Here is a 16,404-nt window from a genome sequence, read left to right as displayed (position 1 = left end):
AACTTTTAGTCACAAAGAATTGTCAAGAAAACAAAGAACAACAAAAACACTTCAGTCCTTTTGGGGTGTTTTTAATGTAGAGCAACCGATTTGGAATTGATTAATGATCACCTTTCTATGCTCACCCCTCCTATATTATGTGTAAATGCTCTTCGAAAAGATTAGAATAGATGCTTCACGTGGCAATAATCTGTGAACCTGTCATGAGAGAAAAATGTACTTTTACTCTTACTATACATTCATTTATTCAGACACCAAATCTTCAGAGGGTCTGCAATGCTAGACACTGGGTGAACAGGAGTGAGAAGAAAGAAAATTAAATTCCACATCTTCTAGAGATCACAGGCATAGTATTTTTGTTGTTTGTGTTTGTTTGTTTTTTTTTTTGCATACAGGTTCAAATCCTGGTTCTGCTGCTTTCTAGAGGTATTACTTTGGGCGAGTTACTGAAACTCTTTCTACCTCAGTTCCCTCATCTGTAAAATGGGGATAATAACCACATCGGGTTGTTGTGAAGACTAAATGACTTGTACAACTAATGAGTTGTACTCCTAATACTATCATTATTACTGCTCTTTGCTCAATGAGAGTACCTTATATCTCTGACACTCAGTTCCTCACTATAGAACTTCTTTTTTTAAAATATTTTTTTATTGATTTCAGAGAGGAAGGGAGAGGGATAGAGAGATAGAAACATCAATGACGAGAGAGAATCACTGATCAGCTGCCTCCTGCCCGCCCCCTACTTGGGGGGAGGGGATAGAGCCCACAACCCAGGCATGTGTCCCTGGCCGGAACCGAACCCGAGATCCTTCAGTCTGCAGGCCAACGCTCTATCCACTGAGCCAAACCAGCCAGGGCACTATAGAACTTCTTTTCTCAAGCTGGTCATCAAATCTCCAGAGCATCACAGTGACATCTTTAAGAGGCAGTGAGGTCCTGGTGCCCTTATCCCCTATGAACGTCCACCCCAGCCCTCCACATACAAAGTAGAGATGGCCTCTGCTTTTCTCAACCATTAAAATATAGACCAGGGTGCCCTCTTACAGAGAAGAGCTTTTTAATTTCTAACTCTCTGCTGTTCATTTTCTTCTCTGCTGGCAGACTGCCTATTTCTTAACATCCCACTATGATCCTAATTGCCTGTTCTGTCACCATGACTGCAGTTAACACTCTATCTCATCCCTCTTGTCATCTATCATTCCTTGCTTTTAGCACTTTTCCCAGATTTCTTTCCCTAAGATACTTGTATTTCTAGATCTTCTCTGCCAACCAGAGAGCACTCCCTCCCTTATCTCTTGCAAGGCTAGTTAACCAATTGTTTGTAGTGCATTGGGTGGGAGCTTCTATAGTTCTTGTCAAATGGTAAGTACACAAAAGGCAGCTGCTGCCTGGGTCCTCTTTCACACCCTGCCCTACTCCTGTTTCCTCCTCTGAATCATTCTGGAAGCCTTCATGCCGAGCAAGGTAGATATTCCTGTATTTGGGGACAACACTACTTTCCAGGAGCCTAGCCAAAAATTTCTGTAATTTACCTTAAAAACTTAACCAATTTTCTGTGTCTCCTGACTTCTTTTAAGACTTCATTAACAATGAGAGTTGTATGGGTTGGGGAGAACATTATGCAGGCTTCTCATAAGAAATGATACCTTACTTCCCAAATGTACCAAACATTAATGCTCTCCTCATCTGAAGTGACAATAGGCAATCTTTTGGAGTGATATAAATAGTCCATTGAGATGACTACAAATGCTTAATTAGTATATACTTTAAATTCCATTGATGGAATAGTAGCATATTTCTTGAAACCCTTCAGATTTCTCCTAAATTATTTTTTTTTATCAAGGCAGTAAAATGATAATGCTCCTAAACTGAAAATGAAAGGCAATTATTTCAACTCCTAAAGAACAAAACAATTTACTTATAATCCACAGAAAGGATGGAGGGAAATGAAACAATTTTCAAGGTGACTGGAAGTTATTATTTTCCTGTTAATGGCTTTCTCTTTATCAATATATTTGATGTTCAGCGTGAGTGAGATTGTATAGCTGGCTGGTGCTGGCACAGTTACAGATCCACCCACAGATAAATGGCTGTAGGGAACCCTCACGAAGCCTTGTTGTTTTCAGGGCAAGAGGTCAAGCATTAAGTTTAGATTTCATGAGAGTCTGAATCACCTGCCATTGCAGTTTGTGTCTTTAAGACTGGTGTGGCCCTAATCTTGTATACACAATTTAATAATGGAATGCGGATGTGAACGGTTGGTTTATGGCTTGCTGGATCCTATACCATCTAGTGTGTGTTGAACATGATCTCATGGCCACTTAATGTCTCATGGACACAAGGGAAGTCTCTACAAGGTCCCAGAAACAAGCGAGGGACCGCTTTCTAAAAATATATCAGTTACCAGTAATGGCAAAAAAGAACATGGCTTTACCCGAATGTGCGAGGGACCTGCGCTGTGAGTCTCTGTTTGAGGCTTGCAAGAATACTCCTTTCAGCCACAGATCCTTCCACTTCTATTGGGTCTCCTGGCCATAAAGACCAAGAGGAGAAAAGCTTGTGATGCAGCCTAGACCTTGCAGAGCCCTTTAAAATTCTGAGCTTCACTGAAAAATTCAGCCTACCTATGGGTAATCAATTTCCTATTTCTCTCTACTTTGAATACATGAAAAACTCAATTAAATACCATTTTTTTGGGGGGGGAATCTGTTCCTTATGGCCATTTCCACACCAATGATTATATCTGTGAGCATCCTGATAGGGAACAGATGAGACTCTTAAATTAGAATAATTTCAGGAAGGCTTATTTATGGGTGTGAGTGGGGTGTTAGAGGACCCAGGGGTATTGCATAAACCAGGGACCAGTAATGGAAAATTAGTGACCATGCCTGGACCCAAAGGGTGGAACAGAAGGAGCATTTACTAGAAACTGGGAAGGAAATTATCTTAAGAGCCATGGCCTTCAATTGAGGGCCATGGACAGCTGAGGTGACCATACAAAGGGGTATCAGGAGAATACATACCATGATTTCTCCCTCCTTCCTACCGCTGAACTCCCGCTAGGGCTCCCCAGTGGTCAATCTCAAATGGCAACCAGAGGACAAGGAGCCTGTAGCGGTGGCCCATTCGAGACGGTCTCAGGACAGAGAGCAGGGCGGGAGGAGGGGAGTCACGCTGGAAGGGCAGATGAAAGCTGCTTCTCACAGGCTTGACATCTGAGTCCTGGATGTTCCTTTCTGGACTGCGAATTCCAACAAGATATTCCTTTATTTATATTTCTGTCCTCAGTTCTTCCCACAGTTCCTGCCTGCTGTAAAATAGGTGCTGAGTCAATAATGGAGTAGCCTGATCCCAACACCTTCTGTGTGACTTTGAGCAAATCATTTATATTCTAGGATTGTCATCTTTCTCATCTCTAAAATTAGAACGCCAGTATCTGTTCTGTTTTACTAGGAATATGTTGTAAAAGTCAAAAGAAAATGAAGACACTAACATGTGGAAGTGCTTTGTAAACTGTGAAGTGCTGAGGATGCACGATATTACTTAACATCTTTACGATTTTCATTCTTCCTATACCCAGTCAACTATATAATTCATATAAACCTATTAACTCAGATTTCATACTTTTTACTTGCTGGCTAATTAATTGCTTGACTCTTTCACACACCTTGAACTTCAGTAGTTGAAAATCAATAGCTTTCTTTAAGAATGGATTTATACTCAAGATCAAGAGACCTAGTTAAAAATTGTCTTTTTCTTTTTAACAAGTCTTTGCACCCTCTTATTTTCCTAAAGCTCTTTTTTTCGCTGTAGATTTAATTTCCTCCATTTTTCTCCAATAATCTTGATCAGTATGCTCTTGAATATATTCAAGGATCATACATGAGAAATGTTTTGCTTTGCACATTTTTCTCTTAGGCAGTTTTGTTTTGTTTTTCTTCCTTATAATAATCCTGTGTTCATCTGCACTTTGTTAGATAAAGTGAGCTATATGATACATAATTATTCATGGAGCTCTTAGCGGTTTATAAACATCTCATTTAATCATCACAGCAATTCTATGAAGTTGGTAGTATTATTTTCACCATTCTACAGATAAGGAATCTGAAGTCAGATTCCAAGCAACTTTTTTTTTTTTAAGAACTTTAATTTTTTGAAGAGCAGTTTTAGGTTCATAGCAAAGTTGAGAAGAAAGATTTCTCATGTACCTCTGCTCTCACACAGGTATATCCTCCCCCATTATCAATGTCCCCTACCAGGTCAGTACATTTGTTATAATTGATAAGCCTACAGTGACACATTATAATTACCCCAAGTCCATAGTTGATAGTTCACTCAGTGTTGAAAATTGGGTGGGTTTGGACAAATTTGTAATGATATGTGTACATCATTATAGTATAATACAGAGTATTTTCACTACTCTAAAAATTCTCTGTGCTCTACCTATCCATCCATTTTCCTCCCCTAAGCCTTGGCAACCAGTGTTCTTTTTATTGTGTCTATAGTTTTGCCTTTTTCAGAATGTCCTGTGGTTGGAATCACTCTGTTTGTTGCCTTTTCCAATTAGTTTCTTTCACTTAGTAATATGCATTTAAGATTCCTCCATGCATTTTCATGGCTTGATAGCTCTTTTTTTTTGGGGGGGGGGAGTATTAATAATATTCCATTACGTGGATAAACCACAATTTATTTACCCACTTACCTCCTGAAGGGCATCTTAGTTGCTTCCAAGTTTTGGCAAACAAGAATAAAGCTACTGCAACATCTATGAGCATAAAAGTTTTCAACTTCGTTGACTAAACACCAAAGAGCACAATTGTTGAGTCATATGGCAAGAGTACATTTAGTTTTGTAAGAAATTGCCAAACTGTCTTCCAAAGTGACTGTACCATTTTGCATTTCCACCAGCAGTGAATAAGAGTTCCTCTTGCTCTACATCCTCACCAGTATTTGATGTTGTCATTGTTCCCGATTTTGGCCATTCTGATAGGTGTATTGTGTTATCATGTTTTAATTTGCATTTCCCTGATGACATATAATGTGGAGAATATTTTCTTATGTTTATTTGCCATCTGTATATCTTTGGTGGGGTGCCTGTTAATGTCTTTGGCCCATTTTTAAACCAGGCTGTTCGTTTTCTTATTGTTTAGCTTTATGAGCTTTTAGTATATTTTCTTTAACAGTCCTTTGTCAGATGTGCATTTTGCAAATATTTTCTCTCAGTCTGTGGCTTGTCTTCTCATTCTATTGACACCGTATTTACAAAGCAGTTTTTAATTTTAATGAAGTCCAGGTTATCAATTATTTATTTCATGGATTGTGCCTTTGGCCTTGTATCTAAAAAGTTGTAGCCATACCCAAGGTCATCTAGGTTTGCTCCTGTGTTATCATCCAAGAGTTTTATGGTTTTGCATTGCTTCTAGGTCTATGATCCATTTTGAATTAATTTTTGGGGTGGATAGATTGTGTGTGTGTGTGTGTGTGTGTGTGTGTGTGTGTGTGTGTGTAGCTGTCCAATAGTTATAGCACTGGTTGTTGAAAAGACTATTTTTTCTATTGCCTTTGTTTCTTTGTCAAAGATCAGTTAACCATATTTATATGAGTCTATTTCTGGGATCTCTAGTTGGTTCTATTGATCTATGTGTCTATTCTTTCTCCAATACTACACTGTCTTGATTACTGTAGCTGTATAGTAAGTTGACATCAGATAGTGTCAATTCTCCAACTTTGTTCCTTTCTCTCAATGTTGTGTTGGCTATTCTAGATTTTTTGTCTTTCCATATACACTTTAGAATCACAAAATATCCACAAAATAACTTGCTAGGGTTTTGATTGGAATTGCACTAAATTATAGATCAAATTAGGAACTGACATGCTGATAATATTGAGTCTTCCAATCCATAAGAATGGAATATCTCTCCATTTATTTAGTTTTTCTTTTATCATAGTTTTATGCTTTTCCTTATATAGATTTTGTACATATTTTGTTGGATTTACACCTACGTATTTTGTTTTTGGGGGGAGCTAATATAAAAAGTATTTTCAAATTCCACTTGTTAATTGTTGGGATATAGGAAAGCAATTGACTTTTGTATATTTTGTATTCTACAACCTTGCTATAATTGCTTATTAGTTCCAAGATCATCTTTGTCAATTCTTTTGCACTTTCTACATAGGCAGTCATTGTCAACAAAGGCAATTATATTTCTTCCTTCTCAATGTGTATATGCCTTTTATTGCCTTTTGTTGTCTTAGTGCATTAGCTAGGACAACAAGTAACTTTCGGAAAGACACAGCACTATTAAGTAGCAGAGCCAATACTCAAACTCACACCCATTTTATACCAAGGCACATACATACCCTTTAATCATTAAGCTATCTTGCATTCCGTGCTCCTTTCCTTAAATCTCACCTATCTATCTTTATTTGCAGATTCTTAAAATGATATTATGTTATTTGTACTTATGTTTCATTAGGTTATCCTTCACAGGCATACATTTTATGGGTTGTTTTTTTTTTTTGCATATAACTTTCATCTTTTGTTGTCATTTATACTTCTTTTTGCCATCTTCATTGTGTTTTTTGGTGGGTGCTACTTTGATTTTTGGCTTGTTTTTCTCTTTTTTTTTTCAGAGCTCTTACTCTGCAAAATTCTTTCAGCATGGAATATGGAATTGGGAATTTAATATTTACCTGTAATGTTTGTTTGCTTTTATCTTCTTATTGATAAAACTTATAGACAATAAACCATAAAAACATTTTCATTAATAATGACTCATCTTGCCTCCCCCAATGCAGATGAGGTCTGATTGTGATCGTGCTGAACTTGCAACCATTAACCCTACAAAAAAGTTACATAATACATCCTCTTTTCAATTCAGATCAAGCCCACAGGCAGCCTGCTTCTCCAGCTTTACCTTGTTTGTTGCTGATAATAACTCCTGAGTCATCACAAATTCATTTTTCCTCTTGCTGATTCTTACCCCATGGCTTTAATGTTTTGTGTTCTGAGTATTAAAATAATATATAATATATCATAAGTGCAAAAAAAAAATCCAGGACACCCATAAAATATAAAACCACACACAAACAAGGATTATTCATAGTACTATCTCCCAGGGAGAACCATGCTTAGCATTTTTGTATGCTTCATTCCAAATATATTGTCCCTGAGACCATTATAAAATTACTAGAGGCCCAGTGCACGACATTCATGCACTGGGGGGCAAGGGGTCCCTCAGCCCAGCCTGTGCCCTCTCACTGTCCATGAGCCCGGCTTCTGGCTGAGCAGTGCTCCCCCTGTGGGAGCCCATTGACCACCAGGGGGCAGCTCCTGCATTGAGTGTCTGCCCCCTGGTGGTCAGTGCGCATCATAGTGACCAGTTGTTCCATTCTTTGGTCGATTTGCATGTTAGGGTTTTATTATATAGGATAATAATTATTATTTTTACAAAAAGGTACCCAATAGACATGCTGTTTTATCATTTTATTTTACCTTGGCACTATGTTTTGGACATCTTTACATGTGGAAATGTATAGTTATTCACCATCTCTATTACTCTGCATACTATTTCATTGCAGATATAAGCCATATTTTTATAATCTATATCAGGGGTCCTCAAACTTTTTAAACAGGGGGCCAGTTCACTGTCCCTCAGACCGTTGGAGGGCCGGACTATAGTTTAAAAATAAACTATGAACAAATTCCTATGCACACTGCACATATCTTATTTTGAAGTAAAAAAACAAAACGGGAACAAATACAATATTTGTATTTGCATGTGGCCCATGGGCCGTAGTTTGAGGACCCCTGATCTATATTCTACTGAAGGATAGCCACGTGCTTTCCTTTTCTTTCCTCATCTTTCTCTCCCTCCTTCTCATTCTTCTCTACCTCCTTATTTTTATTCTCCTTTTCTTCATCCTTTCTATCTTTCTCCTCCTTCCATTTCTCTTCTGCCTCCTCCCCCCACCTCATGCAGCTCTTTCTCTTTTAGACCTTCCTCTTCCTTGCTTCAACTTTAACTGTTCTGTAGTAAGCCCACTTGTTTTCTTCATTTTAATTTCTTTGTAGTTTTTCTTGCTTTTACTTTTTGCTTCTTCCTCCATATTTATGTTGGGTTTCTATTTAGTCTCTCCTCTACTTTATAATTTCAGTCCATGATATTTTTTCCCTCCTCATTCTGATTATTCAATAATTTGCCTTGACTTTCATTTCCATTAATAACTAAGGTGAGAGATGTTAAGAACTTTGCTGATGATTACACAGTAATTCTCGTCAGAACCAAGCTAGAATTCAGTTCTGGATTTCAGACCTCTGTTTTTTTTTTCCATTAGATTGAGTTGTCTCATCATGGCTGAGGATGAACATAGCCTTACATTTAGTGTACAAGTTAAACAAAGAAGCAAGCAAGCAAACAATAACAACAGCAAACAGAAATCAAAAAGAAAAAGAGAAGAATAGTCACTAACTTAATTAGAAGGACTTGAATTTAGTGTTCTCTCTGCTCAGTTATAGGCAAATTAAAAAAGACTTTTTTGGTGAATGTTTGCCTACTTTTGTTTATTCCAAAGCTATTAAAAATGTGTAACTGTTAACCTACCTAACAGTGCCATTGGAGACTTGAGCTTATAGAGCTAAAAGGGAGTATAATAAATAGATTCAATAATAACTGTACTTAGAGGTAAAATTATCATGTCTAATATATTAATTTAATTTCTTTTTCAGAATTAAAGGAGTTTGCACACAGAGTTTGTATATATTATGTAATATCAGGCATTCAAGACTTGGTCTTGTATTCTTTTCCCTAAACCATTTAGGTAAATAAAGACATTTAAAACTGTAATTGAAAAATAAAAAAATAAAAGAAAATTTTAAAAATCATAAATATTTTATTAGGTAAACCAAGCTGGAAGATTAAAACAACTGTTCTTAGTATGTGTATCTTGGCAGTAAGTTTTTGTAAAGCCAAGGTCTCTTCCTCTAGGGTTTTCCTCATGACCAGCTTTGTTTTTCTGTTGGCAGTAAGTGCTTCCCCAATTTATTCCAAGCCATGCACTAAATCATAATTGTGTATATTTTTGTGCGTTTAAGATACATCAATGGTTAAATTAATTAAACCAGGAGGCCGTTGTCTGAGGTGGCTCTAATGCCATGGTGGCCTATGGAAGCAAACTCAAATCTAAGCCTGTAAATGCCTGAAAGGTACGAAATGGAAACCCAAGGGCAATCAGTCACAAACAGCCAGCTGGGTGGAAGCTACAGCCAATCAACAATTTCCTTGCTTTGCTTCGCTTCATCTCTATAATGGTCCCTCCCTGAGCTCCTGTCAGTGGAGCGCTCCTCACCACTTCCTGTTTGACGGGGCCTATCTGAATCGATTTTTGCTCAAAAAAACTCTTTTTAACATTTTTAATTTGCTTCAGTTTGTCTTTTAACACTATAAAGTAACAAGAATATATTTTAAGACCAGATGAAAATTTTTTATGCTGAGGAGATTTTGCCTTTTAAAACCAAAGGAGAGTGAACACTTACCCCAACACTGCTTCCAGTGTTTAGAAGAGGTGTTCAAGAGGAGGGGGTGTTCTCCTGGGGAACTGCCTCCAGATCCTATTCCAAACAAGAAGTCCCCGCCCCTCTGCCTCCAGGCCTTTGGAGTAGTGAAATAGTTAATAAAAAATAAAATAAAAATATCCCACTTACTTCCTTCGTATCCCTGGGTAAGTTAACTAACCTTTCTGTGCTTTAGTTTCTTCAGCTATAAAATGATGATAACAGTTGTGCTTAATTCATAAATTGTCCTAAAGGAATTAACTATCTAAGTGCTTAAAACAGTACCTGGCACATAATAAAAAACTATAGGGCTTTGCTATGACTATTTCCAATGCTGTCATGAAGACGGCTGCTACTACTACCTCTACTATTACTAGTACTAACAATCCTCCCTCCTTCCATATAAATCTAAGAATTTATAGGCTCCAGATGACTTTGGCTGTGTCTACGAACAAAAATCATCCCCCAAAGGTGAATATTTGCCACTAAGGAAACAGTGAAAAGATGTATTGCAAGATCTTAGTCAATTCTGAAAGCGCAGTCCCCAAAGTGTTTTGCGTAAGGAAGTGATGTTGGAGTAAATGTAAAAACTTTCAGATGATTGCTCTGAAGGAAGTCTCTCTCAGCTGGATATAGAGTGCACCTTTTAAAAAGAGTCAGTCAGGTACTTTACGTCGTGTTTCTCCAAGGTAAATACACTCCTTGAAGACAGAAGCTGAATTTTATGCTTCCAGGCATTTCCTGTAACATCCAGCACACTGTTTTCCAAATTGCAGATGTTCAATAAATATGTTGATTAGCTGCTGAAGTAGAGTTGAGGGGAGGGGAATTAGGAATAAAATGTTCTCAAGTTAATTGTAAATTGCTTCCCTACTTAAAAATGTATTTGCATGACATTATCTCCCCCCCCCCCAATTTCTGGAAAATGCTTTAGTTGGCATTTGACATTTGATTTTATACATTTTGTAAATTTCATGAAAATGTAAATTCTTAAAAAGGGTTCATTGTAAGATTTTCTATTTTTATAATTGTTTCAAAATGGAAAGTAGTGTTAGTACAAAGGCAAGCTTGTTCCAATCACACTTTGTGAAATTTGTTAAGGGAATCGTTGAAATTAGAGCTGGTAGGACCACATTGGTATAGCCTAGACACCTAGCATGGCACCTAGAAGATGGTGGAAATTTAATAAGTCATGGAAAAATAAATGAATCATCTAATACATTCTCCTCACTTTACAGTTGAAGAAACTGAGGCCCAGATCACTTGCTCACAGTCACATAGTGGTGCAGGAGTGACTAGAGTAAACGTTCTTTGATGCCATCATGCTTTAAACATGGATTTCACACTTAAATAGTAACATGCAAAAGACTTTAAATTTAACCTTTAAAAATTTTTTTCAAAGTATGTGAATAAATCAAATTCATAGATTAATAGCTGTTACATTTCAGGAAGGCAGTGGTAGGAATTTATTCATGTAAATCAAAGGATTGTTTTAAGGGGAAAGTAAAATAAAATGTCTTTTAAGTGGCTTGTTCAAGGCCTGCCCATCTATTCATTCCCCCTTTCCCTACCGTAAGTTTTCTTTTCTCTGTTACAAATGGTGAGGGGTTCCCATCCACCATGAAAGCCTTTCTGTTGTAACCTTTTGTCTCCCTCAAGACATAACACATCTCCTACTTCTCTATATTTCTTACACTTTCAAGAAATGTTTTTTTTTCTGCTGATTGATTTTTCTGCCGTTTTACAGGATGAGAAAAAGGAGCCAAGCTCATGCACCTGCTTGAAGGGGCCCAAACTGTCGGAGATAGGGACCATCGCCTGGATGATAACGCTCAGTGACGCCCTCCACAATTTCATCGACGGCCTGGCGATTGGGGCTTCCTGCACCTTGTCTCTTCTCCAGGGGCTCAGCACCTCTATAGCAATCCTGTGCGAGGAGTTTCCTCACGAGCTAGGTAAGGGCTCTGCTCAGGCTGGGAAAGTCCGTTCCTTCTTGGCTTTTCAGTGGAATGAGACATTTCAGGTGACACACTGGAAAGCCCTGCTGATGGCATCAAAGTAAAGAAGCCCTTGTGAGACATTATCTTTTATCTCATCCCAAATTGAAAAAATAACTTGATATTTTCTTCTTCTTCTAGGGGACTTTGTGATCCTACTCAATGCAGGAATGAGCACCCGACAAGCCTTGTTATTCAATTTCCTTTCGGCGTGTTCCTGTTATGTTGGGTTAGCTTTTGGCATTTTGGTGGGCAACAACTTTGCTCCAAATATTATATTCGCACTTGCTGGAGGCATGTTCCTGTATATTTCTCTGGCAGACATGGTAAGAAATTTTAAATTTTTATCTTGTTTTAGTTTAAAATTTATGAATAAACATCTGGGTTATAATTTGACTAAGAGTGAAAGGAAATTCTTTTTGTTGTAATTTAAGACATTCCTGGTTTAGCAGATAACTCTTTGAATAGTAATTTGAAAGGGATTCTCATTGATTCCTTTTTTAAAATATATTTTTATTGATCTCAGAGAGGAAGAGAGAGGGAGAGGGAGATAGAAACATCAGTGATGAGAGAATCATTGATTGGGTGCCTCTTGCACACCCCACACCCGGGATCGAGCCTGCAACCCGGGCATGTGCCCTGACCGGGAAGGGAATCGAACTGTGACTCCTGGTTCCTAAGTTGATGTGTAACCAGTGAGCCATGTTGACAGGGTGATTCTTTAAGTTATGATCTTATTGCTAGAAGAGGAAATGAATTATTTTTGCTGAAGCAGAGATATTTTCCCAAGGTTTTGCCTTGGGGTGGATGAACCTTGTATTCTATTAGTGTATGTCCCTTAGGGTTTTTTCCTTCTCTGTTGTGAGGATCTCACATTGGAAGAGGACTAACTAGTTTTGTAAATAGAATTTTGTTATTTCAAAGTTCTAACAGTGAGAACCTTTTGGGTGAAACTGAAACTGGTAAATTAAAGGTAGACAATATGTACTTGGGTCAGTCTATACTTATATCTATATTTATACCTATGGCTGTGTCTTGTGTATTTATTTATTTGTGTGTGTGTGTGTGTGTGTGTGTGTGTGTGTGTAAGAGAGAGAATATAAATAGTCCTGTGCATTTTCACATGAATCATGTACAGCTTTTTAGAAAATGAAGAGGTGCTAAGTGTATGCAAATCAAGGCTTATTTCCTTTGCATTTGGAACTGAATGTTTTAAATTACAGACATAATTTAATAATTTAAATTCCTTCATCTGCATTCTTAGCTTCAAATGATCACTGCTGAGCCCTGTTGGCTGTGCTGTTCAGCCCCTTATAAGAGCAAGGATTCCATCCTTTAGAGCCATCACTGCATTTACAGTTTTCTTCACAGAATTAGTGTTTCCTATTCTATTGATACTAGGTCATCACTTCTCCTTTCTCTGATATAAGAACAGACTCTATTAGAGTGTTTAGTTTGCAGAAATAATACTGATAAATGATGCTGTATATACTCACAGCAGTTTCATTCTTTTCAGAATGGTTTCACCCATTTTATCCTCGTACCGATTTTCTTAAATCAGGCACATGACTGACTGAGGGGACCTCTTGAATGCTGGTACAATGCACCACTGCACACACAGCAAGCATTTCGGAATATGTTTTTAGGAGTGACATTCGCTGATCTCCACATGGAGCCTTTTCAGTAGAAGTTACCTGCTGAGAAAGAGTAGATCTTAAGTACAGAACTTGGGGATTTAATTGCTTTCACTATAATGAGACTGTTGTAGTCTTCAATCCTAGAGCAGTGCATAATTTACTTAAAAACCTTGTAATTTTGTGAGGGGCAGAGCCAGCAAAAATACACAAATTGAAAAGAACAGGGATGAAATGTATAGTGATTACTAAAAAAGGATTTATTCAGCCACCAGGCCTGGAAATTGATAAGCCACTGGGCATGCTGGTGTGGACAAGCGGCACCGTCCCCTCACTCATGGGGCTTCCTGTGTACAAAGAGGAGAAGCTAAAGTTCAACAAAGAAACAAAAACCACACACATGACTAAGTAATTGCACATAAAAAATATGTGAAATAAAAGATAAAGCAATATTTCTGAGAAATGAAAGTAAAGGAACCTAATGTAAGTTAGAAGGGGCTAAGAGAAGCCTTTCTAAGAAAGTATGATTTAAGTTGAAACCTGAAGGATTTAGCTCATTGGAAAACTGGAGGTGAAAAAGTTCAGTAAAAATTTTAGCAGGTGTGAAGATTTGAGGGAGGAAAGAGGCTCCATGTGTTTGAGGCCCTGAAAGAATGTTGTGATGGGGTAGAGAGAGAGAGAGAGAGAGAGAGAATTAAATGAGGTAAACCCCATTTCACTGGTTAACTAATTAACTCACTGAGGAACACTATTTTAGTACTTTTATTTATTTTTTTGATATTTAATAGAGCTAGATATTCCTAAAACATCAAAACATCTGAAATAAATGGTTATTTCAGAAGTCTATAAATGACTAGTTTATGTTTTACCACAAGATGGCGACAGTCATCTAACAATATATCTCTCTTCTAGTTTCCAGAGATGAACGACATGCTGAGAGAAAAGGTAACTGGCAGAAAGACCGACTTCACCTTCTTCATGATTCAGAACGCTGGAATGTTAACGGGGTTCACAGCCATCCTGCTCATTACTCTGTATGCAGGAGAAATTGAATTGGGGTAGCAGGAGATGAAAGATGGTGTTGTAATGAAGGCATTTAATAAATAAAAACATCTCCAGAGGGATTTTAAGCTGATCCTCTTTAGTTAAAAGATAATTTTTTTTTCAACTGTAGGTCAAGAAAACTAGCTATTGCTTTCAGATCTGGGAAATAGGCTATTATTTGTTATTAAAAATGTTTCAAAAGATTATAGTTCGAGTCTGAAAAGCCTTGAATGCAAGATCTTTGGGAAATACTTTTTCATGTATCATACATATTAGAAAATCATCACAAAGCAAGAAACATGCAGTGTATAGTCACTTAGACACCAAAAACCCAGAGGAGAATGCAAGCTAGGTGCTAGGAGCTTTTAAACCTCTGGGTAGGAGCAAGAATTCAAGAGGTTTCAGAGTGGTGTTCTTTTAAATTGATTTGTTCTAGTACTTTCACGAGCAAGTACATAAAAATGTGGAAGGCTATCAAAACGTATACAACACAGATACAAATGATTCCCAGGCCTTCCTGAACCCAGGAATGAAGTATTGCTCACAGCTTTTGTTGTGTCATACTTTAGTGAGGCATTCATAGGATTGTTTTGAAAACCATACAATATACATTATGAAATCAATAAAGCTTTGCTAGCCTTAGTAAATTTAGACCGTATCTGATACTTATCTCTAAGTGTAAACTCTACCAGATTTCACAAAAAGTAGGAATTGCTTTGTATGACTTAGGTTGTGGTTGCACCAAACAAAAAGAGTCTGCAAAGCTGGTAACTGATGGCTCAGTTTTCGTGTATAATGTCCTTGCTTTATGTTGGTTTTCAGAAAAAAAAATTGAATGTAATTTTAAGTAATTTTCTTTTAAAGATGAACACAATTATTTAGCAAAGGATATTTTAAATAAATGCAAAACAACAGCTGGACTGCTGTACATTGAGGACTGATTATCTGGAAAACATACGTTCCTTATGGGATTGAGATCATTCAGAAAAGACTTTTTTTTTGTGTTCATTCTACATTTTTCCTGTATGGTATATGTTGGAAAAAAATTCTGCACATCATGGTTATTTTTCTACCTTTTATAAAAGATAGAGCCTGTTTTCTCATTTAGTAGGCATAGAAAGTTGGTCTGAAATTGACATCCTGACCCCAATTCACACTCCCAAGTCACTTAAGGAAAGATGATCTAACGGTGAAGAAAATGATTTATAAAAGCCAATAATGACCTCAGGAATTGCATTTTCCCACAGAATATAAAATGGTGTCTCATAGCAATAATGCAGGTCTGATGGGTGTTTAACATGTATGTGAATATACATTTCACTTTATGACTGACAATTAAAAATATTGTTTGACCAAATAGTAAACACCTTTGAAACCATGTATTGTGTCATTCATTATGAATTTTAGTATGTATCTTTTTTGAGTGACTTTCATATACTGGGTATTATGGGGGAGATAGGTAAATAGGAAGTTGGTGACATGTTTCTTTCAAGGACATTCAGCAAAAAAATGATAAAGATTAGTAACTCTTCATTCAAAGCAGTAGGCATAGAATCTATTTTTATCATGTCATCTGTTTACAAAATTTTAAGAAATAATCTTACCTTTTCAAAGCACAGATTGTATGTCTGGGTTAAGAAACTATTCACACATGATATTAAAACAATAGATCATTGTATATATGGACTGTCTGGGTGCTTCATGTTATCTTCTCCATGTGTTGACCTTCTGGCCATTTTCCTCAACTATGAGTTGAACACAGGCAATACAGCATGAAGGGACCAGAAGCAAAAAGAAAATTGCTACTTATTGAAGACTATGTGTGTTGTCTCCAATAGGTAGGAAATGGATAGCCATGATTAAATTTATATTATCCAAGATACCTATTTGACAAAGTATAACCCTATCAGTCAACATATATACTGAAGCATTCAGTTGAACATTCTCTAATCTTTAGAGTTTAATGATGCTATGACAAACTAAAAATGATTCCAGTGCATGATATATTGGGTTACATACTTTTAGTTTTGTATTGTTAAATTTTTAAAAATGCCCAGAAATTGCTGGCATTTTTTTGAGTATTGTATCATATCTTGTCTTAGCCTGTTCAGGCTGCTATACAAAAATACCAGACGGAGTAGCTTATAAACAACAGATATTCATTTCTCACAGC

At 37.0% G+C, this 16,404-nt stretch overlaps 1 protein-coding gene across 1 annotated transcript in view; it reads left to right on the top strand.

The window, feature by feature from the left end:
* The window catches only part of SLC39A8 (solute carrier family 39 member 8), a 71,468-nt gene extending 55,859 nt beyond the window's left edge, over window positions 1-15,609 (top strand). The window contains 3 exon segments of the mRNA XM_023758411.1: window positions 11,304-11,511; window positions 11,695-11,879; window positions 14,100-15,609. Of these exon segments, the coding sequence (XP_023614179.1) occupies window positions 11,304-11,511; window positions 11,695-11,879; window positions 14,100-14,249 (543 nt within the window). The 3' untranslated portion in view covers window positions 14,250-15,609.
* The last annotated feature ends 795 nt before the right edge of the window (window positions 15,610-16,404 follow it).

This window comes from Myotis lucifugus, unplaced genomic scaffold, assembly GCF_000147115.1.
Source record: "Myotis lucifugus unplaced genomic scaffold, Myoluc2.0 scaffold_129, whole genome shotgun sequence".
NCBI lineage: Eukaryota > Metazoa > Chordata > Mammalia > Chiroptera > Vespertilionidae > Myotis > Myotis lucifugus.
Note: the sequence above shows the minus strand (reverse complement) of the source record. Positions and strands in the feature narration are given on the sequence as shown.